The 26,648-nt window shown below is 46.7% G+C and overlaps 1 protein-coding gene and 1 non-coding gene across 3 annotated transcripts in view; one reads left to right on the forward strand and one right to left on the reverse strand.

Annotated features, from left to right (window-relative positions):
* The window catches only part of INTS3 (integrator complex subunit 3), a 40,117-nt gene extending 13,918 nt beyond the window's left edge, over positions 1 to 26,199 (reverse strand). Inside the window, exons 1-11 of one of the 2 annotated variants that reach the window (XM_007458037.1) lie at positions 26,065 to 26,193; positions 25,465 to 25,717; positions 16,620 to 16,703; positions 15,566 to 15,649; positions 8,649 to 8,762; positions 8,371 to 8,455; positions 6,950 to 7,016; positions 4,476 to 4,620; positions 3,252 to 3,381; positions 1,873 to 1,970; positions 61 to 252 (exon numbers count right to left, since the gene is read on the reverse strand). In XM_007458037.1, coding sequence (XP_007458099.1) covers positions 61 to 252; positions 1,873 to 1,970; positions 3,252 to 3,381; positions 4,476 to 4,620; positions 6,950 to 7,016; positions 8,371 to 8,455; positions 8,649 to 8,762; positions 15,566 to 15,649; positions 16,620 to 16,703; positions 25,465 to 25,635 — 1,170 coding nt within the window. In that variant the 5' untranslated portion in view covers positions 25,636 to 25,717; positions 26,065 to 26,193. Of the gene's footprint in view, positions 1 to 60; positions 253 to 1,872; positions 1,971 to 3,251; positions 3,382 to 4,475; positions 4,621 to 6,949; positions 7,017 to 8,370; positions 8,456 to 8,648; positions 8,763 to 15,565; positions 15,650 to 16,619; positions 16,704 to 25,464 lie in introns of both variants that reach the window. The other variant, XM_007458036.1, reaches the window with a different exon arrangement.
* On the forward strand, positions 19,108 to 19,180 carry TRNAE-UUC (transfer RNA glutamic acid (anticodon UUC)). The gene has a single exon. It is a non-coding gene; the product is annotated as a tRNA-Glu (tRNA).
* Positions 26,200 to 26,648: the final 449 nt, after the last annotated feature.

Below are 26,648 nucleotides of genomic sequence, written 5' to 3' on the forward strand. Positions count from 1 at the left end.
CACGGGGAAAGAGGGGCCCTTCACCACCCAACAGCCTCCACCCCATGCCCAGCCCCTCACCGTGCATGTTGTCAAAAGCCAGCCAATGATGGCCCACCGGGGCAAGATATCTGAACTCAGCACTTCGTTAGAAGGGTGGACAACCCCACAGATGTAGCGAATGAGGTCACAGCGCAGAGACTGACTGTCTGGGGTTGACAGGTACTGGCGCTGGAACCAATCCTGGTATCGCTTTTGTTGACCAAACCGCACCTGGGGGAAGAGGACGTTAGAAAGAAAACTGGGAAGGGAGGGTGGGGTCTCTGGACAGAGGGAAATGAGCACCATTCAACTCTAGGCTTGACCTAGACCTCAATTTCTTCCCACAACTTATTCATTAATTCGTATTGTCTCTCAAGTCTCCCTGCCTTTGGGAAGACATCCTGATTTAAATCTTCCTTGATTTAAAAAAAAAAATGTTGTCTCCGCAGCACTGACTGAAAGCTTCCTGAGGCTGAATTACCTAACAGGATCATTATCCAAAGCATACAGACTCTCCAAACCTTGCATCAAGTCCTTCCCCTAAACAGACTCTAAGTGGATACAAATAGCAACCCTAAGGGGAAAGATCTAGATTTCCTCTTCTATTCCCAATTCAACCAAAATAGAGAGCAGAAAGGTTAAAAAAAGCAAAAAAACACTAAACCAACACCGTCCAATAGAACTTTCTGCAATACAACTTTCTAGATGGTGGCTATTGAGCACTTAAAATGTAGCTACTCCAACTGAGGTATTGAATTTTTTTTTTTTTTTTTTTTGCCGTATGCGGGCCTCTCACTGTTGTGGCCTCTCCCATTGTGGAGCACAGGCTCCGGACGCGCAGGCTCAGCGGCCATGGCTCACGGACCTAGCCGCTCCGCGGCATGTGGGATCTTCCCGGACCGGGGCACAAACCCGTGTCCCCTGCATCGGCAGGCGGACTCTCAACCACTGCGCCACCAGGGAAGCCCCTGAGGTATTGAATTTTAAATTATATTTAATTTTAACTAATTTAAATTGCAACATGTGGCTAGTGGCTACCACATGCGACAGCCCAGATCTAGACAGTTCTCCTGTATGACCTGGGAAACCGTAAGTTGGCTAGAGCAGTGAGTGGTTCCCTAACACCAGACTGGCTGCAGAGGGACTGCTGCCTGGAAAGTCTGTTACAAATACAGATTCCACAAGTAGATTCTCTGGGAGAGTAAGACCCAGGAAGGTGTATTTTTTTTTTTTTTTGCGGTACGCGGGCCTCTCAATGCTGTGGCCTCTCCCGTTGCGGAGCACAGGCTCCGGTCGCGCAGGCTCAGCGGCCATGGCTCACGGGCCCAGCCACTCCGCGGCATGTGGGATCTTCCTGGACCGGGGCACGAACCCGTGTCCCCTGCATCAGCAGGCAGACTCTCAACCACTGCGCCACCAGGGAAGCCCAGGAAGATGTATTTTTAACATGCTACTCAAGCAATGCTGCCATAATTCAGCCATGTTTGGAAACCAAAAGGCCGTAGCTCTCTTCCTGAGAGGTCATGGTTCACCCAGAGGAACCGTGAGTTTAATTTCCCAGAATGAGCACTCTCACTCTACCCTTTCATAGCACATTTCACGCTTGTAAATTACATTATTTGTATACAAGTATTGGTTTAATGACTGCTTTAGGTAGACTGAAAGCTTCACAAGAGCTGGAATTGTACGCCTTGCTCAACACTGTATCCCCAGTTCTTAGCTCCATGCCCAATCACACACTTGACCACCTCTCCACCCGGCAGTAACCAAGGGTAAGACATCTACAGGCTGAAGGAAGAAGCCTAGGCCAGCACCTGCAGCTTCTCTTCCTGCTGCAGTAGGTTAGCTTACCCGGGATGTCATGAAGAGGAGCTTAGTCTCCATGTCTGGGGTTAAACGACATGCTAGGAATTTTCGAGATGTTCTTGACTGAAGAAGCTGTAGGATACCTGAACCAAGGGTGCAAGGGAAGAGAAAAGAGAAGACTGAGGACCAGAAGGAATAGAAAGCAGGTGGGCAACCTGAGCCAGGTACTGACGGCCAGTGGTCTTGCTCATGGGGAAATTCTAAGACATGACCAAGAGGTCGAGCACAGGTATAAGTTGGGGTTCTAACCAGCACCTAAATGATCTGCTCCAACCAACCACCATCCCCAGGACCAAGATATATTCATTCTTTTCTTCTACTGTCCATCCAGAGCCCCCTACTCACTTCACTCCAGGTGGCAACATGTGGGAAAGTTAGGGAAAAATACGGGGAGCCCTAGCCTCTCTTCCTGCTCCTGACCGTCCCATCACTGCATCCTGGGATCAATGTGGGTTGTGGCATAAGCATGAGCTCTGGAGTCAGACAGACCTGGATCCAAATCCTGCCTCTGACACTTACTAGCTGTGTGGCCTTGGGCAAATTACTTAATCTCCTTGAACCTCATTTTCTTTACCTGTAAACATGGAAAGTAAAATATCCATCTTACAGGGGTGTCCTGAGGATTAAATGAGTTAACATACATGAGCCTAGCACACAGTAGGCACTCAAAACAACTCAATACATGTTCAATATAAGAGCAGTACAACATAAGGTAAAACCAGGGCTTTCTTCTCCTTTCCTGACTACTGCACTAATGTTATGTGTGCACATGTACGCGCACACATGTGCGTGCTGGACGCGGGGTGTGCAAAGCTGCACAGTCACTGTTTAGACCATGAGGACCCTGGGAAGGGGAAGGGAAATGTAAAGGGCCTTGCTGGCAGAGGCACACAGAGACTCTTTTCCTCCCCCAAAGAGGATTTTGGCCAAGCTGCATCCTTGGAATTCACAGGCATGACTGCTCCTGGGGAGAAGCCTTCGCTTACAGGACAAATTCCAGCCCCTCTGCTGACTCAGTCTCACAAGCTGACCTCTGACACCCCTGACAGACTCAGTGAAGCTGGAAACTGGTCATCAGCTCCCCTCTTGAGCCAAAGAGCTGCTGGGACAGGAGGAGGAGGAGGATCACAGCTCTCTGTCTCACTTTCTCTTAAATGACAGCTGGAGCCTGCCAAGTAGGGGCTGTCTGGGAGGGAAGCACCTGAACTGTTCTGTGTGCCCTGCCGTTCCTACACCCAGCTGTGCTTGGCAGAGACTGCCCAGTCCCAAACTTCCTCAATCTGACTGCCAACGCTCTCCTATCCACCAACCTCTGCCCTCTTAATGCCACCTCTCAAGGACAGGCTGCCCCAACCCTTGCTTACCTGTGAACTGAGGACTCAAGGCCTGAGGGTTATGGATAATATCTTTCCAAAGCAGTTCAAATTCTGGTATCCTGGCAACATTCTGAAGTAGTCTTACGAGGTCTCGGCCAATCATCAAACATTCCATGAACTAGATGGGGGGGATGGCAGGAAACAGGAAAGAGAATAGAAACATGGATTGTTGACCTGTTGCAGGGAGGAAGGAACAACATGTTCTAGGCAGGGGATGAAAGAGGGTCGAAGGGGTTATACGATTTTTTCTGGAACCAAGGGTTGGCTCCAAGCTGTTCAGGGGAAGACAGCTGAAGTGGGGGACTGATATCAAGGATGAGAGGTTACTGGAAACTGCGGAAGCCCTGCTGGTTTTCACATTAATCTGTTGCCCTGTCCTCCGAGAATTGTTTCACTCCAGGTCAAGGGATACTAAGATTCAAAAAGGCTAGGGCTGGCAAGTTGAACCCCAGACATCTTACCCCAGAACTTGCTTGGTCCAACAGAACATTCTATGGTAATGGGAATGATTTCTATCTGTGCTGTCCAAAAGGATACCCATTAGCCACAGGTGGCTAATGAGCACTTGGAATGTGGCTAGTTCAACTAAGGAACTGAATTTAAAATTTTTATCTAATTTCAATTAATTTTTTTTTTTTAGGCCATGCTGTGTGGCATGCGGGATCTTAGTTCCCTGACCAGGGATTGAACTACGCCCCCTGCATTGGGAGAACAGAGTCTTAACCACTGGACCACCAGGGAAGGCCCTAATTTCAATTCATTTTAATTTATATTGCCACATGTGGCTAGCGGCCACTGCGTTAGACAGCTTAACTCTAGCATCTGTCTCCCTTGGGAGATCTGACAGTGGACAACTCTCAATCCCATGTGATCATGGCAATTACCCAGGTGGGTAGGTGGGGGAGACAACCTAACAGTGGGAACAAAAGACAGCTTCTGTCTGTGGTGTGCTGTGCAACAGTGTTCATGAAGCTGACCAGGAAAATCCCTCGGATGCCAGCGTTGTGACCGGCAGCATTCTAGGAACCAGGGTTACTCCACACTAATTTCTCCATCCTTCTATCCTCATCTGTCTTAGAGTGATGAAAAAACAACCAACCCTGAACCACCTCCATCTCTCCAACACAACACCTCTGACCCCAGGTCACCACACAGAACAGAAAGAGGTGTCCTATCCTGGGTTTCACTTCCCCACGCTGTTTTTGTCCTCACCCGCTCCCGAAGCAGCGAGATGCAGAAGTCCACCTCCTTCTGCCGCAGGGCCTGCAGCTGGGCGGTCCCATGGTGGTCCACGATGAGGCGGAGGTATGTGTAAACAGCCATGGCAATGAGGATGCTGCTCTTCAATACCCATTCCCTGCAGGGAGGGAAGACACTGGCACCTGTACTCTGTCTAGACCCTCCCAATTCACCCCCACACTTGGCTCCAGTGCCTCACAGATGTTTGATGACTAGCACTGGGAATAAGTTTTTGGTTCCTTAATTGGCCGCTCCTGCTGTCGTTATCTATCTTGGACTATTAACTGGCTAAGGTAGGGACAACTTCCTCCCACTCTACCAAGTGCCCGATAAAGGTTAAGTGCTAAATAAAAGCAATCTTTCTACCACGTAAGAACTTAGCTTCCAATAAAGTAATTTTGTTTGTCGACTCCGTCACTCAAATATTAACTGAGTGCCTATCGTGTGCCAAGCACTGTCGAGGTACAAGGGACAGAGATAAGCCAGAGCTTCTGCCTGGCTCAGACTACGAAGAAAAAGGGTTGGAAGTGTCCCTCAGTCAGTGGTTCGTAAAGTGTGGCCCAAGGACCTCTGGGGATTACCAAGACCCTTTCAGGACCCTGGAGATTTCAGAACACACTGTGTCAGCTTGTCATTAGCAGCCCACCACGTCACAAACCTTCCCTTGGCTTGCTCTCTAGCCACTGATCCCACACTCCCAGTCAATGAGTCACCTGCCTTAAATCATAACCTGAAAAGAAGAATGAGATTTTGGATAGCAAACCTATTTTCCCAGGAGTTTTAGACGTTCCCTGAGGAAAGGGGGAAATGAAAGAATTGTGTGTTCCCTGCTGCTTGAAAAGGGGTGTTAAGACACAGTGGGGAGATTACAAAGACTCCAATGCTGGCTCAAAGCACCAAAACTGGGGAGCTGTCTCCCCCAAGCAAGTAGTTTTTAAGGGCTTTGGCACCCCTGCTGGAAGGCAGGGAACCAGAGGAAGAAGACAGGGAGTTTAATTAATCCAACCAGGCAACATCCTGATTCCGGAAAAGTGCTCAAGCCACCTAATTAAGAGACTCTGGCCTTTTCCTTTCACAGAATGAAAGCAGCAGCCAAGGACACAGGGATGGGTCCCCCTCCCACACCTGCTATCTTTTAATTCCATAGCCCTAGAAACACTTGGGAAGGAGTGACAGGGAAGGTGTGGAAGAGGACAGTTTTAAACTTCTAGGGACTCACTTGCATCAAAGGATGTGAGTTTTTTGGAGGGCAGGAGAAAAGGTAGGGCAGTTATCTGACACCTGTACACTAAGACTGCACTCTAACTGCCCAAATGAGCAGAATTCTGCTTTAAGGTATGGGAACAGGAGGTATCTGGCACCAGGGACAAAATGAGAAAAATCACTTTTTAGGAAGATTTGCTAGTAGAGGTGATGAATGTAACTGAATCCTGGGATGGGGTAATGAACAGAAAGAGAGATGAAAGTGAAACCCTCTGACCCAGGGCGTTAGGAAGGCACAGCGACCTAAGAGAAGCAGAGACCTGGTAAGAAACCACTAGGATCTCATGTGCTGTGTGCTGGTACCAAAGACGGAAGAAGTGCCACCAGCCGCACCTGCAGCTGCGCATCCAGGCCCAGGGCACTAGGTGGCACTGCTCGGCAGACCTGGCACAGCTTTCAAGCTCCAGCAGAGCACAGAACACAGCCACCTCTTTCACAAGTGTGAGTAAGGGAGGAGGTCCATTCTTCTAAACCATCGGAAATATGGAGGTTCTCAGCCCTCTCAATCACGTGACTACTCTGGTGTCCTCTCCCAGAATAGACTCTGAAATCAAGCAACAGGAAGACTGAGGCCACAGGACTCAGAGGCAGGCCTCACCCCCAAACAAGTTCATATATGGAACAGCCCTCATATTTTCTGGTCCTTTACTTTGATGGGGAAGGGAAAGAATCAGCTGGAAAGCCCAACCTGCTCCCTCATGCCCTCTGTACCACTGGTCTCAGTGACCCCCTCACTCCCACCACTGCCTGTGCCACTTCAAAAAAAGGGGGGCATGGGTAGGATGGATAGTCTTAGAAGGGAGAAAAGGGGTACCTGCCAGGCCGGGGTGGCTGGCTGGCCCTACTCTGCTGAGCTCATTCTCCCTCCCCCCAAAGATAAACATTCCATGGAGGTCTGGATCAAAAATAAACCCTTATCAGATGAAACGAGTTTTTCCTGGGCTCCGAGAGATTTTAGCAAAGACCTTCTTTCCCACTCCTTCATCCCTGGGCCATACCATGGCATTAATTCCTTCACTTGCCACCAATACACTGGTCTCTCCCTCCCCCACCTCATCCCCTCTAACCTAAGGTGTTCCTGGGCCACTAACAGTCCTCACACAACCCTTGCATCCCCATTCCCCACACTCACACCCACTGAGGCCATATCTGGCTCTTGCCCCACCCTTCATGATAGACTCTACCTCTGCTCCATCAGGATATCCAGAACACTCTCTGCCAACCAGATATTTTTTGCCGTAACATCCCCACCTGATCAAAGGGGGAGAAAACAGAGAATCAGAATGGCTCTGATTAGTGACTCAGCTAATCCAGTACACTTCTTCACCATCCTACTGGTCCATCCCTAACTGTTATCCCATCACTGATGTTCTGAGTGCTGGAAAGACTGTCTTCTGTTCTGTCACACTTTAAAGTTTCCCCCTTTGACTCCAGAGAGAAGGGAAGGGAAGGTTTGGGATTTTTCCAGAAACCAGAACTGCTACTTTTCCATAGACAGGGGGTTGGAATGGGAATACTTTGACCCCTGGAAGGGAATGTCTGGGAAGGAGATATGAAAAGCCCATGCTTGGAAAGAAAGGATGGTATTTCAGACAGGGCCTGAGAAGTGCAGGTGGCTAGCAAGAGCTGCAGTCCAGCCACTGGATGTCCCAAATCCTGTGTCAGGCTCATGACAGGCCAAGGGTTTCTTGCTTCCAGGTATCACAGTCTTGAGTGCTTGCTATGAAACTTCCTGGGGCTGAATTAAACATTCAGTAATGCCAGACCAAAGTCTTAGGATGAGAAGTGGGGACTCCCTATTTGGGAGAAGCCAAACAGAGAAGAAAGTACCAGGAGAATGGATAAAAACAGCCAGCACAACAATGCTATGCCTTGCCCCAGGTCCTAATTTAAAAATTCCGTGTTCACAGAGTCACACATCACATAGATTAAGGTTTATACACATCACAACAGGAGCATCAGTGTTGTACAAAATCCTGAAGAGGAAGCAAAGAACCAAGGGGCAATGGTGAGATAGAGAGGCAGGGTCATTTTTAAACAAACACATGTAATTTGGGGAATAGAAGTAGCAGGGGCAGGCCTCTTGGATATTCAGTGGCTCAGACAGATGTCACTGATGCCAAGAAGATAACAAAACCTAAATGTCAGGGTCTGTTCTGTGACACAGTTTGTCCCTCAAACTGGCCCCAAGTGTTCAGACATTGAGGTGGAGCCAGAGAAGATGCCTGGGTTTCTTAAAGTACAGTGTGATGAGAACCAATTATTTTGCCCTTACTTCTCTCCCCATTCCTTCCAGATTCTTCCTGACCCAATATGCCACGAAACCCCAGAGTGAGGACTGGTTACAATAGGTCAACTATTTTATACCACGCCTCGAGTTTGGCAGGAAGGAAAAGGAGGCAAGACTTATTGCTTCAAAAGGCCCCCAGTAATTTTTCAATTTCTTTCTGCAACATATGTGGCCAGAAGATGCCTGGGTCAAAAGGAAAGAGTCTATAAGCAATCCAGGAATCAAGTCCCTCAGGTACTTAATCATTCTCCATTGCCTGGATATACGCTCTGGGCTGCTCTCCTTTCTTCTTTACGTTCTTGCCATCCAACTCACCGGCAATCTGCTTCATGAATGTCATGCAAACACCATCGGCTCCCAGAACCCCACTCTTCACTAGTTCCCGTACCAACCACACCAACTAAAGGAGAGAGGAAAAGACAGATGAAGAGAAAGGCCTGTGAATTTGAGAAAGGGGCTAATCCAATCACATTAGAATTTAGGTGTACAAAGGTAGTGGTATGTTACCCCCGATTCCTCCTTCCCTTCCCCTTAGGAGAGGATCCATTCTGTTAAGTCTCTGAGCTGGATCTCTCTTTTCTTTCTGGCCTTACCTGAGTACGGCAGGTATCCTGCAACTTCAAGTACTTCTCCATAAGTATCTGGTTGATTTTATTCAGGACAATATTCATGCCGTCACGACTCACCAGAGCCAAGTCCCGGTAACACTGTGAGAAGTGAGGTTTGTGAGCAGCCAGCAAGCTGAGGACAGGCTACTGATCCCACTCATTGTGGGCCCCCTGCCCCCTGGCCTCTCCAACTTAAATACCACCAATGCGATATGAGTGGCAATGAAAGACTTTCCACTCTGGAAGGCAGCTATGTTCACCACTATACTGCCAACGCAAAGACTTTCCACTCTGGATGCCATCCTTCCACCCCAAGCCTACCCCTTGCTCTGTCACACAGGGTGGGGAAAAGGGACTGACCTACTCTAATAAGGCAGAAAAGCCTGCTAAGAAAGGCTCCCTGTCCCCTACCTCCCTTCTTAGGAAGCGTCACACTGTTTGATGCCACCAGCTGAGCAAAACAGGTGGAGGCCATCTGCTTTTCATCTGCCAGTAAAGGGTCACTGCAGAATGGGTTTGGTTGAATAGCTTGGAAAGGATCTCAAAGAGATTTTTAGACTTGTATTGACACAGCCAGATGAAGTAAAAGGCTAGGAGTATTAAGGAAAGAGGCTTCAGAGACCATGACCCCGGAAAGAAAGGGCAGAACCAAACCAAACTTCCTTAACTAAACACCTTTCTACTTTTCTCTGGGCTGCCCTTTGCTTCTGCCAAGTATTAAAAAAGGAGGGGTTTTAAGCACACCCAACTCTGGGGGAGGTGAGGGAAGGCATGCCAATTTCCTCTGAGAGCTCTTGTTTCTCTTCCCGCTAGAGCTTTTCTCACCCTGTCTCTCTAAAGAGACCAGACTCCTGGAGGACCATCTTAGGGGACCTCATTAGCAATCTCCTTAGCCTGTTGAGTTCTACGCTGTCCGGGTCTCAGCACAAAGGGTAAAATTTAGATAGGCAGTATCCCACAACCTCAGAAGGCCAGTAGCAAGGACAGCATCAACAATAATAGCAATTATAATAGGGAACAGGCATTGGTGTTGTGCACAAGCTTTATATTCTCTTTATTGCATTTGAATCACATAATCACCCTATATTAACATCTCTGTTTTTACAGATGAGGAAACAGGCACAGAGAGGTTAAAGTGATTTGCCCCAGGTCACATTAGAGATAAAAGGAAGATTCAAGTCCCAGCACTGCAATTCTACACTCCATGCTCTTAACCACCCCATACCACCGTTAGAAATAACTAAAAGGAAACGAGGCTGCTGGGGATGTAGGTAAGCGTTTAGAGTGGCTTTGTGACTACTACATTTCTAAACTCGTTCATCCTAAGCATTCAAAAGAGAAGTGCTGATATTCCTCAAGACCCCTGCTCCCTGGCCTTGGTGTGTCTAGGGACTCCTAAGAGATTAGCTATTGCTACTTCCACTTCCTCTATTGTCCTTAAGTCAAAACAATCTATCTGATAAAAATAAGAACGCTTAGAGATTCCCCCATGTGCCATAAACTTTTCATATCCAAAGGAGAATCTGATTATCTTCTGAGTGCATCTGCAGAAGGAGGGCTGGGAGATCAAAAGTAAAAGCAAGGGAACAAGAAAGAGATAAGAGAACCCAGTGACCTACTGCCAAGTGCCAGTCAGTAAATGTGGTTCAGCCCTGGAGCCTCCCCTGGAGGAGTGAGTGACAGGATGGGCAGAGGATTGAGGGAAGCAGAGGCAGAAGGGAAACCTATGTCAGGCCAAAGATAGAGACACTACTAATTAGTAGTGGAGGAGCAGAGAGGAGAACAGAGAGGGGCCCTGTCTGTTCAAAACAAAAGCAGAAATCCCAGAAATGCATAAGAGACCCAGGACAGGGAAGGAGGACAGCCCCTCAGGAGACATAGGGTCAGATGAAGCAAGCAGATTCTGTCTGCCTAATTCCATGCTCCATCTGGGACCTTATCAACCACAACTGCTGGTAACACATGGCAGCTCATGGTACCAGGAGTATCATATTCCTGATGCTGCAGTTGTCTCTCCAAACTCTGTGCCAGTTTGCTGCCTGGCTTGGAAGATAAGTAGATGGGGAAAAAAACTCAGTGGGAAACAGAGGAGAGGTATTCTCTCAAAAGAAAGGAGAGGTGGCAGAATGGTGCTGAGGTAGCGTATCTGTCCTGTGTTGGGAGTAGTGATATTCCAGCCTAGGCCCTCATAGCCCCCAGCTTTCTTTCTGGAGCTGCCTGCTGAGAGAAGCATGAACCAAGAACTGCCAGGGTCTGGACTTGACCTTTGATGAAGAGGGAACTTGGCATCAATATTAAACACTTTCCTATCACCTGTATCTACTGACTGCGAGAGGCTGTACAGAAGCTAAGGCCTCCAACTTAGCCTCCCATCACACTGCAGTCCCCCAGCCAGGCCTGCTCCCAGCTATTCAGTTCAGACATCAAATAGGAAACAAACTCAAAGAATATAAACACAAGAGCTGCCAACGCAAGTTAAGAAGGTAGAACTGGAACAAGATCCACGCAATGCATGTTCCACTCTCCACCAATACCTGAGTGCTCTCTCCTTAACTAAGTTCTCGTGTTTAGCTCCACCTACTAAGAAGTCCCAGAGAGCTGGTCCTAACTCTTTGGACCTGCCTGCCAGCACTGACAGTGGCTGCTCAGCTCATGCCTTCCCAGAGCAGGTTTCTGATGTGTTCAAGACTCAGTTTCCACTACCACCTCCTCCAGTATCCCCACCTCCCACCTCTCAGGCCATGGAGATGCAGGAACAGCAGAATCTCCAACCCACCCTGAGGTTTCTGTTCCAGTGACAGAATTAACTCCAAATAAACCCTTAGGAAACACTCCCCTTGTTTTTTTTTTTTTTCTATTTTTTTTTAACACCTTTATTGGAGTATAATTGCTTTACAATGGTGTGTTAGTTTCTGCTTTACAACAAAATGAATCAGTTATATATATACATATGTTCCCATATCTCTTCCCTCTTGCGTCTCCCTCCCTCCCACCCTCCCTATCGCACCCCTTCAGGCGGTCACAAGGTCACAAAGCACCGAGCTGATCTCCCTGTGCTATGCGGCTGCTTCCCACTAGCTATCTACCTTAAGTTTGGTAGTGTATATATGTCCATGCCACTCTCTCACTTTGTCACAGCTTACCCTTCCCCCCTCCCAATAACCTCAAGTCCATTCTCTAGTAGGTCTGTGTCTTTATTCCTGTTTTACCCCTAGGTTCTTCATGACATTTTTTTTTCTTAAATTCCATATATATATGTTAGCATATAGTATTTGTCTCTCTCTTTCTGACTTACTTCACTCTGTATGACAGACTCTAGGTCCATCCACCTCATTACAAATAGCTCAATTTCGTTTCTTTTTATGGCTGAGTAATATTCCATTGTATATATGTGCCACATCTTCTTTATCCATTCATCTGATGATGGACACTTAGGTTGTTTCCATCTCCGGGCTATTGTAAATAGAGCTGCAGTGAACATTTTGGTACATGACTCTTTTTGAATTATGGTTTTCTCAGGGTTTATGCCCAGTAGTGGGCCTGCTGGGTCATATGGTAGTTCTATTTGTAGTTTTTTAAGGACCCTCCCACTCCCCTTGTTTTACGCTGAAGCCTAAAACAATGCATTAGGATCAGTCCTCATCAGTAACTCCTACCTAAAACTTTTGCAGTACAGAAAGTACTTTGTAAGATAATCACCCTTTTAGGGAGAAGGATTAAAGCAGTAAGAGGTCACAGATTCTTCCACCATACTCTGACCTGGCTCAAGGCCTCTGAATAAGTCACTACCTGATAGTTCCTCACTTGCCTAAAACTGTATCCTCCTGGGCTTCCCTGGTGGCGCAGTGGTTGAGAGTCCGCCTGCCGATGCCGGGGACATGGGTTCGTGCCCCGGTCCGGGAAGATCCCACATGCCGCGGAGCGGCTAGGCCCGTGAGCCATGGCCCCTGAGCCTGCGCGGCTGGAGCCCGTGCTCCGCAACGGGAGAGGCCACAACAGTGAGAGGCCCACATACCACAAAAAACAAAAAACAACAACAAAAAAACTGTATCCTCCTAAGTCCCGTCTCCACCCGCTTTGTCTGAAAAGGCCTGACCTGGGGGCCTGTCAGCCTAGGATGCTCCTAGGTAGGGGATGTACTTGGAAACCTCCAGCATGACATAATAAGCATTTATAACACACAGCCCTGTGGCCTCTCACTGCCAGGTCAGGCAAAGAGCTAGAAATACTACAGGGCCCTGCCCCCTTCACTGAAGTTTACTGATGTACCCTAGTTGATTCAGATCTCACCCGAAACACAAATAAAACCAGTGGACAAGATGAATTTGCACTAAGATGACTAAATAAGATTTTAATTGTATGTATAAAAACCCACCACGTGAGAGAAAACTAAACCTTAACCCCAACCCTTCACCACCATCTTCGCCAACACTTTCTTTAAAATAGAGGGGCTAGGCTGGATCACATTACTGGTTAACAACACTAGATTGGAGACATTCATTTCTCTTCAAGGATCTCGATGATAAATTCAGTATGAAAATGAAATGCTAAATTTTTTTTAAAGATGTTTTTGATGTGAACCATTTTTAAAGTCTTTATTGAATTTGTTACAATATTGCTTCCGTGAGGCATGAGGGATCTCCGCTCCCCAACCAGGGATCAAACCTGCACCCCGTGCATTGGAAGGCGAAGTCTTAGCCACTGAACCACCAGGGAAGTCCCTGAAATGCCAATTTAACTCAACAATGTCCCAGCCCAGAAATGGCCTGGGAAACCAAGGGCATTGGTTCCCAAGGCCATTCACCAACTTGTGAATACTTGCTGCCCTACCACCCACCCTCACTCCAGATCCTGCTCCAGTTGGCATCAGGAGTACAAATACATCAGGTTGCCACGCCCGTAAGTCCTTCCCCTGAGGTTAATTCAAACAGCTAGGCCAGGGGACCATGGGCATCCGTCCTTGTCCCTGGGAATGATTTTTCCTTGGTTTTCCTTGAACAAACGACAATGTGTCTGACCTCCAGGTTTCTTACAGGTACACTGGGAGTGGTTTGGGGGAAGAGAACAAAGCCACCAGTTTCACATGGCTTTTTGAGAGGATTAAATGAAATGTGTCTGGGACTTCCCTGGTGGTCCAGTGATAAAGAATCCACCTTCCAGGAGGGAAGGGGAAGCTGGGGCAAAGTGAGAGAGTAGTACTGACATATATACACTACCAAATGTAAAATGGATGGCTAGTGGGAAGCTGCTGCATATCACAGGGAGATCAGCTCGATGCTTTGTGACAACCTAGAGGGTGGGATAGGGAGGGTGGAAAGGAGGCGCAAGAGGTAGGGGATATGGGGATATATGTATACATATAGCTGATTCACTTTGTTCTGCAGCAGAAACTAACACAACATAGTAAAGCAATTATACTCCAATAAAGATATTTAAAAAAAAAAAAGAATCTGCCTTCCAATTCAGGGGACGCAGGTTCGATCCCTGGTTGGGGAGCTAAGATCCCACATGCCGCAGGGCAACTAAGCCTGCGCACCACAACTACTGAGCTGGAGCGCCTCAACTAGAAAAGAGAAAACCTGCATGCCACAACTAGAGAGAAGCCCATGCACCACAATGAAGATCCCATGTGCCGCAACGAGGACCAGACACAGCCAAGAAAAAACAAATAAATAAATGAAATGTGTCTGGATAGAGCCGAACACAATGCTGGACACAGAGCATGTTTGTTTCCTTCCACACTCCTTTTGTTCAAGGAAGGGGCAAGAAGAACAGTGAATTCCCCCTCTCCAAGCTCTTCTCTGTCAGTGTCATGCAGTTAATGCCAGATACCAGACATATGTTTCTAAACCATCATGCAAGATTCAAGGACAAAGAAAGTGGAAATCTAGAGAGGCAAAAGACAGGATTTTGCTCCTTTCTTATAGAAAGAATGGAATCCAAAGAGATCATCTTGCTCAGTCCCTCGCCTCAGGAAGGACTTCTCTTAAACCATTCCACATAAAGGAGACTCCTCTATTTGTGAAGAACCCCAAACTAATTTTCATATGGTATTCCCCAGGAAGTCTGACTCCAGTGTACTCTTTTTCCCCCCACAGTGTACTCTTAATCACCACATTATTACTGTCTCACCTAACATTAAGCTGTCTTACTTATTTATTTATTTATCTATCTACCTATCTATCTATTTATCTATTGGCTGCCCTGCGTGGCTTTCAGGAACCTGGGCCAAGGCAGTGAAAGCCCAGAATCCTAACCACTAGGCCACCAGGGAACTCCCAAGCTGTCTAATTTAAATCCTACTTGCTGCAATGTTAAACCTGGTTTCTGTTCACCTGCACTGATAAAACCTGCAAACTACAAGTCACACTCTTCTGGGTAAGAACTCTCAACAGACTTGCTTATATTTGTGCTCTTCTCTGGATTAATTCCCACCTCTTTTAGCCTTGACTCATAAATCTACAATTTTTTTTTTAAGTCTTTACTGAATTTGTTACAATATTGCTTCTGTTTTATGTTTTGGTTTTTTGGCTGCCAGGCATGTGGGATCTCAGCTCCCGGCCCAGGGATCCAACCCACACCCCCTGCATTAGAAGGTGCAGCCTCAATCACTGGACCGCCGGGGAAGCCCCTAAGTCTACAATTTAAAACTCTTTAAATGCTTTTTCACTCTCACAAATGCCTTTTCTTGCCTTTTAGCTTCAGAATCTGGAAAAAGAGAAAGGACTTTAGTCAGAGTGACCAATTTACTGAGTGAAAAGGGAGTTGCAACTATATTTGGAGAACAAGATGATCTAGCCCTGGTCAAAGGGTGTGGTACTATTCCAGTTAAACCATAAGTTCTACCATATTCTCAGATCATATCTGAGAAGGGAGTGTGGGTCCAGAGAAGGGAGTCTTACCTTCTGGGCTTGGGCAGGTTCGGTGAGGACAAGCGTGAAAAGGCCCAGGCAGATTTCCTCGTGCTGCGGGGGGCCTTTGCATACCTGGGATATGAGGAAAAAAAAAAATAGTTGTCACTCACAGGAGGGAAGTTCTTGAGCACAGCTGCTCCCAGAAAATTTGGGACTCTTGAGTGACCTGCAAAGGAGAATCATCAACTCTTAAATCTGATGATTTCGTTCTCCTAAAAGTGATGGGGCATCTGTTTTGGGAGAGAGGTGGAGGGAAAGGATGGACCCATACTGCTTTCTCCAAGGCCTGATGAAGGATAGAGGCAGGAAATAAAGAGTGTTCAAAATGAGAAAAAAAAAAAACCCTACTCCACACCTTTACCAGACCTTAACAGCCTTTAGTAGAAAGGGAGCTATAAAGAGTCATTCATGGATTAACAAGTGCACCTACCAAGTCAAGACCTTGGGCAAATCACTGAACCTCTGATATTTGTAAGGTGAAGACATAATAAGAATAATTACTACTAATAAGTAAGAAATATTTACTGAACATTCACTATGTGCCAGAAACTACTCTAAATCCTTTACATGTATTACTTTGAATCCTTTCAACCTCACAGACTGATTAAGAAATGTAAAAGATCAAATATGTGAGAATGATTTACAAAGAAAAAAGCCACCACAGAACTATGAGTTATTTTTTAAAGTTGTTATTCAAAGACACCTAAGGGTCCAACAGATGGGATTCCCACATTAAGAAAGAAAGAGAGGAGAGGGGGGTGGTGGTGGGATGAACTGGGAGATTGGGATTGACATATATACACTAATATATATAAAATAGATAACTAATAAGAACGTGCTGTATAAAAAGTACATAAATAAATAAAAGAAAGAGAGGAGTTGGGAAGCCTGGTTCAGGAAACCAAGACCTTAACTTCAACCCCCTAGTTCTTAACCACTGAAGTCTTTCCATCTTTTTTTTTTTCTTTCTTTCCATCTTTTTGATCATGTCTGAAAGCTTTCAAAGAAGCAGAAATGGGTACGGGGAGAATATTATACTCACGTAGGCATTGAGGGCGTCATTGGCCTCTCTCTCTGAGACACCAGTAGTCATCGATGTCACAATGCTCATACATCTTTCCAACCTCTGTGAAGGGGTGAGAAAAAATTCAGAGTGCTCCATACCACCACCTGTGATGTATTTCTGGCCCCCAATAAAGCTTCTCAAAAATTTAAATCTCATCACGTCTCTAGACCTAACTACCAGTTTACAAGTCAAGTCACCATGAGGATATAATCAGCAAAGTCCAGAATGTATAAATCATGACAGGCTTCCTGATTTCTTTAACATTTCAATTGCAAGGAAAAAAGCAGAGAGGGAGGGCTTCCCTGGTGGCGCAGTGCTTGAGAGTCCGCCTGCCGATGCAGGAGACGCGGGTTCGTTGGAACAAGGTAGTGGTAAAAGTTGCACAACATTGTACTGAATGTCACTGAATTTGTACACTTTAAGATAGTTTCAATGGTAAATTCTATGTTATGTGTATTTTACCATAATAAGAAAAAGCAACCAAAAACGATAGCCCAGTGTATTTGAATAAGGGTCAGAAATGAAGACTTTACGAATAACAGATCTATGTGGAAGTGTTGAAATAAACCCCCATGAGACCAGGATGGGCAGACATCAAGCTGTGTAAGTACAGGATGTCTGTTTTCTTATACCAATTTCACACCCTGCCTTTATGTCCTCCAAAGTTCCCCAAAGGAAAAGTAAAACCCAGGAAAAAATGTGAGAATATTACGGCCATGTATTAAAAGAAGCTTAAGGGAATTCCCTGGCAGTCCAGTGGTTAGGATTCTGTGCTTTCACTGCCGGGGCCTGGGTTCGATCCCTGGTAGGGGAACTAAGATCCCACAAACCACGAGGTGTGGCCAAAAAAAAAAAAGAGGCTTAAGATTTCCCTTGAATAAAATAAGAATCCATGAGTCTGTGATGATAGATAGATATGTACATACATGATAAATAAAGAAGGGAAAGCTCTTCCTTACAGTGAAATGCCAACTAAAAATGCAGAAGGAATGACAGGAATAATAATTGATTTAGGCAAATATCATCAATGAATGCTAAAACCAGAGGCAAAACTTTCACAAGAGAATATTTACATAGGTTCAAAATACTAATTACAAAGAGAAAATAACTATAGGAAATCCTGAAGGATACCACCTTAATCAAGTGATCAGAGTTAATATCCCAAATAACAAGACAAACTGACAGCTGACATACGCGCCTCTGATATGATGCACTGAAAAGGCTAAACATCACTTCTATGGTTTTCTTGCCCAAAATGAATCATCTCAGTCTAATCATGAAGAAATTTTGACAACCCAAATTGAGAGAGATTTATAAAATAACTGGCCTGTCAAAGTGTTTAAGGTGAAGGACAGAGATAGGACTAAGAATTAAAGAGACAGTACACCTAAATGCAATGTGTGATCCTGGACTGCTATAATGGACATTATTGGGACAACTGGTAAAATATGAATATGTACTATAAGAGTAACGTATCAGGCCTCCCTGGTGGCGCAGTGGTTGAGAGTCCGCCTGCCGATGCAGGGGACACGGGTTTGTGCCCCGGTCCGGGAAGATCCCACATGCCGCGGAGCGGCTGGGCCCGTGAGCCATGGCTGCTGAGCCTGCGCTCCACAACAGGAGAGGCCACAACAGTGAGAGGCCCGCGTACCACAAAAAAATAAAAATAAAACAGGTATTATGTAACAGAGGGTCCTTGTTCTTAGGAAATACTCCCAGAAGTATTTAAATCTTAAGTGGCAATGCGGCTGCAACTTACTCTCAAAACGTTAAAATAATAACATATATAGGGCTTCCCTGGTGGCACAGTGGTTGAGAGTCCGCCTGCCGATGCAGGGGAAAACGGGTTCGTGCCCCGGTCTGGGAAGATCCCACATGCCGCAGAGAGGCTGGGCTCATGAGCTATGGCCGCTGAGCCTGAGCGTCCGGAGCCTGTGCTCCGCAGCGGGAGAGGCCACAACAGTGAGAGGCCCACATACCGCAAAATAAATAAATAAATAAATAACATACATAGAGAGAGATAATGAAAAAGCAAATGCAGCAAATGTTAACAATTGGTGAATCTGGGTGAAGAGTATATGAGAGTTCTATGTCTTACAATTTTTCTCTAAGCTTGAAATTATTTTAAAATCGTTATTAAAAAATTAAAGGGATATATCAACTGAATGCAACAAATGTGTGATCCTTGTTTGATTACTGATCTGAAAAACCAATTATAAAAAGAATTTATGGGCTTCCCTGGTGGCGCAGTGGTTGAGAGTCCGCCTGCCGATGCAGGGGACCTGGGCTCGTGCCCCGGTCCGGGAGGATCCCACGTGCCGCGGAGCGGCTGGGCCCGTGAGCCATGGCCGCTGAGCCTGCGCGTCCGGAGCCTGTGCTCCACAATGGGAGAGGCCACAACAGTGAGAGGCCCGCGTAGCGGGGGGGGGAAAAAAAAAAAAAAAAAAAAAGAATTTATGGGAATTCCCTGGTGGTCCAGTGGTTAGGACTCTGCACTTTCACTGTAGCGGGCCCAGGTTCAATCCCTGGTTGGGGAACTAAGATCCCGCAAACCATGCCACAGGGCAAAAAAACAAAAAAACCAATAAAGCACCTGAGGAATTTAAGGAAAAAAACCTTAAAAAAATTTTTTTATGAGACAGTCAGTTTGAACAATGAGTATATTATTACACTGAGGAATTATTGTTAATATTTTTTGGTATGATACTGTGGCTATGTTAAAAAGAAAAAAGTCCATCTCTCACAGACACACATATGAAATATCTACAGATGAAACGATACAGCTTGGATTTGCTTCAAAATAATCCAGAGGAGACTAAAGGGAGATAAAACAAGATTGCCGTGTACTGATAAGTACTGAAGCAGAGTGATGGCTCCAGGGCAATTATACTATTCTATTTTTTTATGTTTGAAATGTCCCTCCAAAAAGATAAAAACAAACTTTAAAATAAAAATAAGTGTAGGAAAGAAAAGGACTAATGAAGAACAAAAGAAAAAAACTAAAACCTTCCTGGGTCTCTAGTCAAACAAAGGTGGGGAGAGCTGCATTAAAGTCCATCCAAGGACCGTTCTTAATTACAAAGGCTAACTCTAAGACAGCATTTGCTCAACCTTCTAAGGAGATTTTAAGTCACGGATCCTGTTCCAAAGCATTTAATACTAAACACTGAAAAAATATTGACAAAATGTATCTCATTTAAGTCAGCGAGCCTCTCCATTATTACCACCTAAACTACTTCCTGAGTCTTTTAAAATTTTATCTTGAGGATTAACCCCAAAACTGTTTAAGAAAAGCACTTACCAATTCCCAGTGATAATGATGCTAGCAAAACAGGGACAAAGGCAGACAATTTACCTCCCCCAATCCTAAAGGTCATCACAAAACATCTTGTTGAGAACTACCACATTGTCAAGAACCGACAAATAAGGACAACAGGAAAGAGGTCTAGGAATGAAAGACCACCATGTTTCTCCTTTGACCATCATCCTGAGTTTGCCTACATCCGTCCCTACCTAAGAGCAAAGCAGAACCGAGTGTTAAGACAAGGAGCTCCCACAGCCACAAAAATTCAACCTAAATTAGGCCCAAAGCCACGCAGGTTTGACAACGTCACTACCCAGCATCAGGTCTGACTATCCTCCAAATTAGGTCAGATAAGCACGCTTAGCCTTAATCAACAGCACCTGCGTACTTGTGAAAAGGAGCTATGAGATCACAGGAAAGCTGAGCTGTACATCTCACAATCCACCTCTCCCACAAACTCTGAGATCCATCATTACCTAGCCCAGCTCCGATATGATAGGGGGAGGGAGGAAAAAAACCTCAGGTTGTATTTTCTCTTTTTAAATCTTATCCCTCTCCTCCTAAGATAGTTATCAATGACTGGAGGACCAGTTCCTCCAGTTGCTAAATCCAGGGTGTTCTTGCTGGGAGCTCTGGGAGGCCTTGCTTATCCGGCCTGGGTTAACAGCTTCAGAGTGGAGGAAGACGGTGAGCAAGCAGCAGCACAGCATCCTAAAACCCTAGATATTACTTCCTACTAAAAGGAAGAAATCTCTGTTGAATCAACAGAGATGCAAGGGAAGTCAAAAGAGCAGCTGTCTGAGGAGCCAACTGACAAGCAAGGAAGAGAGGGTCCCTCCACCACTGGCAAGCCTTAGGCTAATCTTAGGTGAGTTACCTAACTTACCAAGACTTATTTAATCCTTTACTTATAATACCCTGGTGTTCTTACCTGAAAAATAGAGACAAAGCCTATATCACAAGGTTGCTCTGAGGATTAAACAAGATAACATACGTGAAAGCACCTAGCAGGTAGCCTCAGTTGAATTAGACTATTCCATCTGTGAAAAAGCTCAGCGATCACACAACTAAGTCCATGAGGACCAGACCGCCCCCTAACGCCCCCTGCCACTACTTCTAATGGCATGCCCTCAAAGATCCCTGAAAACTGAGCCCTCCTACTACAGGACGTGGGTAAGTCCCTGACCAGGCTGCAAAGCTTCCTCTCCTACTTTTGCCTTCTATGAGAGAAGAGTAACGGGAGAGGGGAGGAGGCCTGATGGATGGACCCTGCACCAAGGTCCTCACACAAAGCTGGATACACGGCCCTATGGGCTGGCCTAATTTCTAGCTGTGATGTAACACAGAGACCTTGGACTAAACCAGGTTTCTCTAGGCCCCTCCTCAATATTCTAAGCTCCACTCAGAGGCCTGAGTCAACTCTATGGGTCACTGCCCAGTCAAGAAATAAAAGTGGCCTCTTGGAACAGTGAGGCCCAGCTAAGGATGTAGAAAGTGGGAGAGTCCAGAATTTGGAGGCGTGGGTAAAAGCAATGAGGAAAGAAATGTGAGGGTCAGTCCTTCCTAGGCAATAGAAGTATATAAAAGATGCTGCTCTTCCTGAACTACAGAAACTTTTCCAAACAGAGATGGGAGAACTAATTACAAATCATTCAGAATGATCCTTCAATCATTCAGATTGAAGGACCATATCCCCTCAAAGAGGGCTGCAGGAAGCCAGATCCCTACAATCAAGTAGCAGTACCCCTCTCCCCCGCAGTCTCCAGAGGCCCTTTGTAAAGATGGAATCACACACGCACCTGCCAACAACTGCTGGCAGAATGACTCTGTTCAGAGTAAGCCCTTCACAACGGCACCTCAGAGCTGAGTAAATATTTACCACCTCTAGGAGCTTCTAAAATAATTTTTCTAGTACTAAAATTACCTGACCATGGTTTCCATGACAGCAGCAGTAGATGGAGCAGGGGTGGAAAGTGGGGAGGTCTTCTAGTTTGCAAGTATACACCTGAAGCTGGAGACTGAAGTCTGAGGATTGCTAACTCTCAGTTTCCCCTCCCTCGGCCAGGTGAACATACAGTTTATTAAAAACTGTATATTGGGCTTCCCTGGTGGCTCAGTGGTTAAGAATCTGCCTGCTAATGCAGGGGACATGGGTTCAAGCCCTGGTCTGGGAAGATCCCACATGCCACGGAGCAACTACACCCGTGAGCCACAACTGCTGAGCCTGCGCATCTGGAGCCTGTGCTCCGCAACGAGAGGCCGCGATAGTGAGAGGCCCGCGCACCGCGATGAAGAGTGGCCCCTGCTTGCCACAACTAGAGAAAGCCCCCGCACAGAAACGAAGACCCAACACAGCAAAAATAAATAAATTAATAAACTCCTACCCCCAACATCTTCCCAAAAAAAAAAAAAATCTGCCTACCAATGCAGGGGACACGGGTTCGAGCCCTGGTCTAGGAAGATCCCACATGCCGCGGAGCAACTAAGCCCATGCGCCACAACTACTAAGCCTGCGCTCTAGAGCCGGCAAGCCACAACTACTGAAGCCCGCATGCCTAGAGCCTGTGCTCCACAACAAGAGAAGCCACTGCAATGAGAAGCCCGCGCACTGCAACGAAGAGCAGCCCCCGCTCGCCGCAACTAGAGAAAGCCTGCACGCAGCAACGAAGACCAACGCAGCTAAAAATAATTAATTTAAAAAAAAACCTGTGTATTAAATACTGCCCCTTTATGGGAAGTCAGTGGCCTTGAGGGACTAAAATCCAAAGGCTTAAGGAAAAGAAGATATGATCTGACCTACAAAATCCCCAAGGACCCACATTAGTAAAGAACTACTGAACAAACTGGGTTCCAAGTATTCTACAACCAAGAGTCACTTTTATGTGAAATGAGGATTTAAGGGGAAAAAATTAGAGATGACTCAAAGCCCATTCCCTGGAGAATCTTCACAGACTGGACGTGAATTACTCCTTGGAGAAAACCTGGAAGGGACATACCTCTAAGCAAATGCAACCCTGAGACTTGTCCAGGATAGCTTAAGAGGAAGTTCTAACTTGTTTGGGCCACAGCTTCTGCTTTCTCCACAGAGGAGTGACCGGGAGCTTTGAAGGCTTGTGAAACTAGGAGCTACATGTCTTAAACCCCTCCAATCTTTGGCACTATTTTCATCTCATTCCTCAAATCTGGATGGGGGTGGGCAAGATTTCCCCATCCAAAGAGAAGAACAGGGCCAAAGAGAAGAAAGGATACAACAAATGCTCCCTTGGGTAGAAGAGTCACAGTCCCTGCCTGGGATGCTCTTCACCAGTGCTTCATACTCCAGGCCTCTAAGGGGCTTTCCTCATCACTCCCAGCTGTAATAACTCCAGTCTCTTCACTACCCTCGCTGGGTTTTTGTTTTTACCTTTCTTGTGAGTGTATTAACTCAGTCTTTAGATGATAAGCTCTGGAAGGCAGGCCTTGGGTCTTCCTCATTCTATTTTCTTATCAGACTCAGCACAGAGTAAGTGTATACCTGGTCAGGAAGCTACTGCCTCTGTATTCCTGGGCAATAGGTGGGCCTATGCTGGAAAATAACCAAGCCAGAACAAGCTGAGATCAGTCAACACCAGGTTTTGATAACTTCTGTGTGCAGAGATCTGTGTGGAGACTCAGAGGAAGAAACCAGTAAGTCTTGACCTTAGAGACACTCTGGTCTAGTGGGAACCACATACATGGGGTTAAAAGCAGTGGCAAGACTTGTTGGAAAATTCAAATGCAAAGAACAAAGGGCAAAGAAGGAAAGAGGGGAGGCCTACACATTCTGGGAAACATCTACACCACAAAGGATATCAGGAAAAAAAGGAGACCCTCCCTCCCCCTTCTCTCTGGAAACAGTTTAAAGTTCACTCTCAAGACAGTCCAAAAAAGCAAGAAAATAAATGCTTCCTCTCTTTTGTGGTCCCATTCTGCCATATCATTTCACTTACTAGCAAACGTATCACTACTCAGAAGAACAGGATGCTGTGGTACAAATTAGAGCAGGACGACCTTTCCAGCAATCAGGGTGGGGAATAAACAGTTTCGCCACCCTTGGGGTCTCTTCCCCTCCACCCAACTGGTGTAGGGAACAAACAAAGGTAGAATGACTTTCTTGCTACAATTCTAGAGTTTCAGTGCTAGATAGAACACAGGGCTCAATAAATACTTTGACAGTGACAGTGGCCATTTCTAAAAACGCAGATAATTTAAATTGCCAGGCAATCCTGGCAAAGTCACTTGTATTTATTTTGGGAATACATTACTTTTAGAAGTATTGTTTATGTTCCTAATTATATCTACCTTAGCTGATAAAAACAACAGCAGAAAACAAACTTTGATTCATCTAAATGCACACAGAATTATGGGGGAGAAGCATGATGGGAAGCCAGCCAGTCTGTGAACAGACACTTGCGATGGATAATTCACAAAGTTGCTATCCAGCCGCTCCTTGATTCACAAAGCTTTTTTGCATGTATGTTCCACCATCTTGTATCTGCACCAACATTTTTTTCAAATTTAAACTATGAACTCCACCTATCTGCTTGACCACCCTCTAACATCTGATACAGAGCAGTGACAAAGTTAGAAGCAGGCAAATGGCCAGTGAAGAGCCAGAGCCTAATAATTTACTCATCCTGTCCCTGGATAACCACTAAGTTGAATGCATTAGGTCTTACAAACAGTCCAGCAATCATGTCCCACTTCTGGGTCTCATATTCCTAAGTATGTCTTTTCATGTATAGCAGTGGAAAGGTATAAATGATCAACTCTGGATTGTCAGGGGCAGGGCAAGAGGAACAAGTCGGGGAGGGTCGGGTCAATTATTCAGTAGTCTAAAATCCCCATTCAGGCCCACTGCATCGCCTCACCCTACCCTCTTTCTCAGCATCTATGTGTTCTCTCCTTTGTGTGTGTGCTATCTGGTTCTGAAGGAGAGTCCCCTAGGTCCCATTCACCCCGCACCTCACCCCACTACCTAACAAAACACAACTCACTTTTCCTTAAGTCCTCACTCATTCTCAATGCCCAGTTAACATCACTGGCAATTGATGGTGCCTACATGAAGTCAATACTATCTAACAGGAGGGTCCACGGTCTACTGCAAGCTCCTATCTGCCCCCCAGACACCTACACATACATACATTACTTCTCAACTCAATGTATGACCTAAGATGAAACAGGGTAAATATTAATAATAGCTGTGGCCTGTAATGAGAAAGGAATGTCAAAGATAAATTCAGTTGATCTGGATGCTATATCCCTTCCTCATCAACACCCCCCCCCCCCCCATTTTCACACTAGTAGCTGCTGTTTCGACCTGTCCAGGAAGTTGGCCCACACTTCCTCCTTCACAAGCAGGACGTCTGTAGTAGTGTTTGTGCTGTCTTAGAAAACACGTGAAGGCCTCCTCCCCCACCCCCGCCCCGTATTCGCTCCAGTTTCCCTCCTCAACCCCATTTCTTAACTCCCTTCCCCACCCCCACCCCCCACACCTACCTCCTCTAACTCATCCTTGGCATCCAAACTGGTTGCAAGCAGCAGCCTCCCCCCTCCTGGGGCTCCTGCTCCCGCTCCTCCTCCACCTCCCGCTGCTCCCGAAGCAGCTGCTGCTGCTGCTGCTGCTGCTGCTGCTGCTGCTGCCGCCCCCTTTCCCTTCTGTAACTCCATGGCTGCAGCCGGGAGACGGGAAAAGGCCAGGGAGTGGATGGATGGGAAGTCCTAGAAAGGGGGAACTGGGGATTGCCAGGGACTGGGGGGGAAAGAGGGACAAGTGGGGGAGGAGAAGGAAAGGTTCCCTGGCCTCTCCACTCCTCCCTCTTCTCCGAAGGGCCGCTCCCGTGCAGGAGGCAAGGCAGACGGGCCTCCAGGTCCTGCCTCTGGAGTGGCAGTGCTGAGGAAACACCGTTAGCTCTTAAGTATGCTGGGGTAAGGGTCTGCACCCCTACAGGAAGGGTAGGAGAGGCTTCTGTCCCTGAAGAAGTGGAAGAGGAGCCCTTTCTGGCTTCTGACCCTAAGAGAAGCAGAGAAAACCCTAAGTTTCTGCCTCAGGAGGTGGGGGAAAGAGGAGTCCTGCCCCTGAAGCATGGGGTAGGAAACCTTCCTGGCTGGTGCCCCAAGGGTTGGGGAGCGAGGTTCCTTTGGTTCCGGCCCCCAGGAGTGAGGGTGAGGCAGTAAGCGCTATAGGAGGACCAGCTTCTCCCTACACCACACAGACGCGGCCATGGTGGAAGGGCGGGGGGTGGGAAGACCGAGGGCTACGGCGGGGGAGGGGGAGGAATCGTGGAGGCCCGCGCCGGAAGTGAGCAGTCGCCGTCCCTGGCCTCCGCCAATAGCGGCTTCCGCGGTGGCTCTGAGTCTCGAAGGGGTAGGCTGACGTCGGCCCGCTGGCCTTTTCCCGGGCTGCCAATGGTATTGAGCAGAAGAGAGACCGGCCTGATGGACAACCGGTGTACCCAATAGTATCCCTCTTTTGCACTCGGGGGGCGGGACGGAACTACTTCCCGGAGGTGGGGCGGCTGTGAGAGATTATCAGGAAGGAGAGAGGCTGCGCCTGCGCGTATTAAAGCGCGTGCGCTGCGCTGGCCTCCGCCCTCTTTTCCTCCCTCATTCGGAATCTAGGGTGGGTACGAGAACCCGGCGCTGTTCCTAGGTAGCTTTGGGAAACCTGAAGGCTAGCTACG

The sequence above is a fragment of the Lipotes vexillifer genome, unplaced genomic scaffold (assembly GCF_000442215.2).
Source record: "Lipotes vexillifer unplaced genomic scaffold, Lipotes_vexillifer_v1.1 scaffold238, whole genome shotgun sequence".
In the NCBI taxonomy this organism is placed as follows: Eukaryota; Metazoa; Chordata; class Mammalia; order Artiodactyla; family Lipotidae; genus Lipotes; species Lipotes vexillifer.